The following is a 1382-nucleotide window of genomic DNA, read 5'->3' as shown; positions in this document are numbered from 1 at the left end:
GGGAGGGGGAGGGAAAGGCCATTTAAGGGCAAGGGGGTGGAGTACATAGTGTGGGGGGTTGGAGGAAAGTGGGCTTGGCAAGGGAAAGTACCGAGACACGAGGTAAAGGAGGAAAAGAGGGAAGCGAAGGTCGCGTAGATCCGAGGGAAGAGGGAAAGGGGAGCATAGCGGAGGCCCGGACGGATCGTCCGACGAAATTTTTTCTGTGAGAAGGGCGCACAATGTATCATTTTGCGAGCACAGGCATGACAAATTCCATCCAACATTCACACGAATCAGACAAGAGGCTTCACATTCTTGTTTATTGTCGTCCCTTTTTGGTGAATATCTTTTCTTCCTTTTTCATGTATGTACGTGTGTGCAAGTGTCAAAGATCAAGACGATGCATGGAACCACGCTATAGTGCCCTCGCAGGAGCACGCCTCATCCTGGCAACCTCCTTCCCTCCCTCCCTCCCTCCCTCCCTCCCTCTCTCCCTCTCTCCTCCCTCCTACCTCTTCCCCACTCCCTTCTTCTGATTCTCCCCCTCCCTTCAGCCTCCACTCTCCCCCTCCTTCCATCCTTTGTCCTCGCTCGACGATCCACGCCCCCTCGCTTTTCCTCCTTTGCATCAGAGTTCCTCCTTCGCCTTCCTTGCCGCCCCTCCTCCCTCCTCCACGACCTTCCCTTTCCTTAACACGACTCTGTCGCGTTGATTCTCGAGCTCGTTTTGCTCCACCCAGAGGGCGTGAAAGCCCCATGGGACCCGTCGAGGCAGCGCCACCGAGGCCACCAACGCCTCCCTCTCTCCCTCCTTCCCTTCCTCCCCCCCTCCCTCCATCCTCCTCGCATCATAGACCCGAAATTCACTCACGTTTCTCGGATACGAATGGGTGAAGGTAAGCAGATAGCCGTCGTCCTCCTCCCTTTCTCCACCGCCCTCCCTCTCTCCCTCCCGTGGCACAAAGATGACTTCCCCGCCGAAGGTCCCTTCCTCATACTTGACTTCTGCGTAGGGCGCCCCTCCTTCTCCCCTCTCTCCCTCCAAATCTACCTTCACGAAGCCCTCTCCCTCCCCGTGCTGATTGAAGACGGTCGCAAACATAAACCTGCTCTTCCTTCCCGCCTTTTTCTGGTTGATTTGTGGGAACTCCCACAGTCGCGGGTCGTGGGAGGCGGGGATGAGGCGGGAGTGGGCGAGGAGGCAGGAGGAGGAGGAGGAGGAGGAGGAGGGGGAGGAGGAGGAGGAGGGAGAGGAAGGAGGAGGAAGGAGGAGCGTGTACTCGTAGAGATGAGCAGCTAGAATGGAGAAGGAAGGGGAGGAGGAGGTGGAAGACTCAGCGTCCTGCATGCAGCCACGTATGTCTCATTTTTTTCCTCCCCTCCCGCTTCTTCCTCCCCTT

At 57.3% G+C, this 1382-nt stretch overlaps 1 protein-coding gene across 1 annotated transcript; it reads right to left on the bottom strand.

Moving 5' to 3' along the window:
• Nucleotides 1-610: 610 nt before the first annotated feature.
• On the bottom strand, nt 611-1084 carry NGA_0546700 (9-cis-epoxycarotenoid dioxygenase; the record flags this gene model as incomplete). Its single annotated transcript, XM_005855892.1, has 1 exon — nt 611-1084. The coding sequence occupies one exon, from the start codon at nt 1082-1084 to the stop codon at nt 611-613; it is 474 nt and encodes a 157-aa protein (XP_005855954.1).
• Between the last annotated feature and the right edge of the window lie 298 nt (nt 1085-1382).

This window comes from Nannochloropsis gaditana (genome assembly GCF_000240725.1).
Source record: "Nannochloropsis gaditana CCMP526 unplaced genomic scaffold scaffold075, whole genome shotgun sequence".
NCBI lineage: Eukaryota > Eustigmatophyceae > Eustigmatales > Monodopsidaceae > Microchloropsis > Microchloropsis gaditana.
This window is presented reverse-complemented; position numbering and strand designations above follow the sequence as displayed.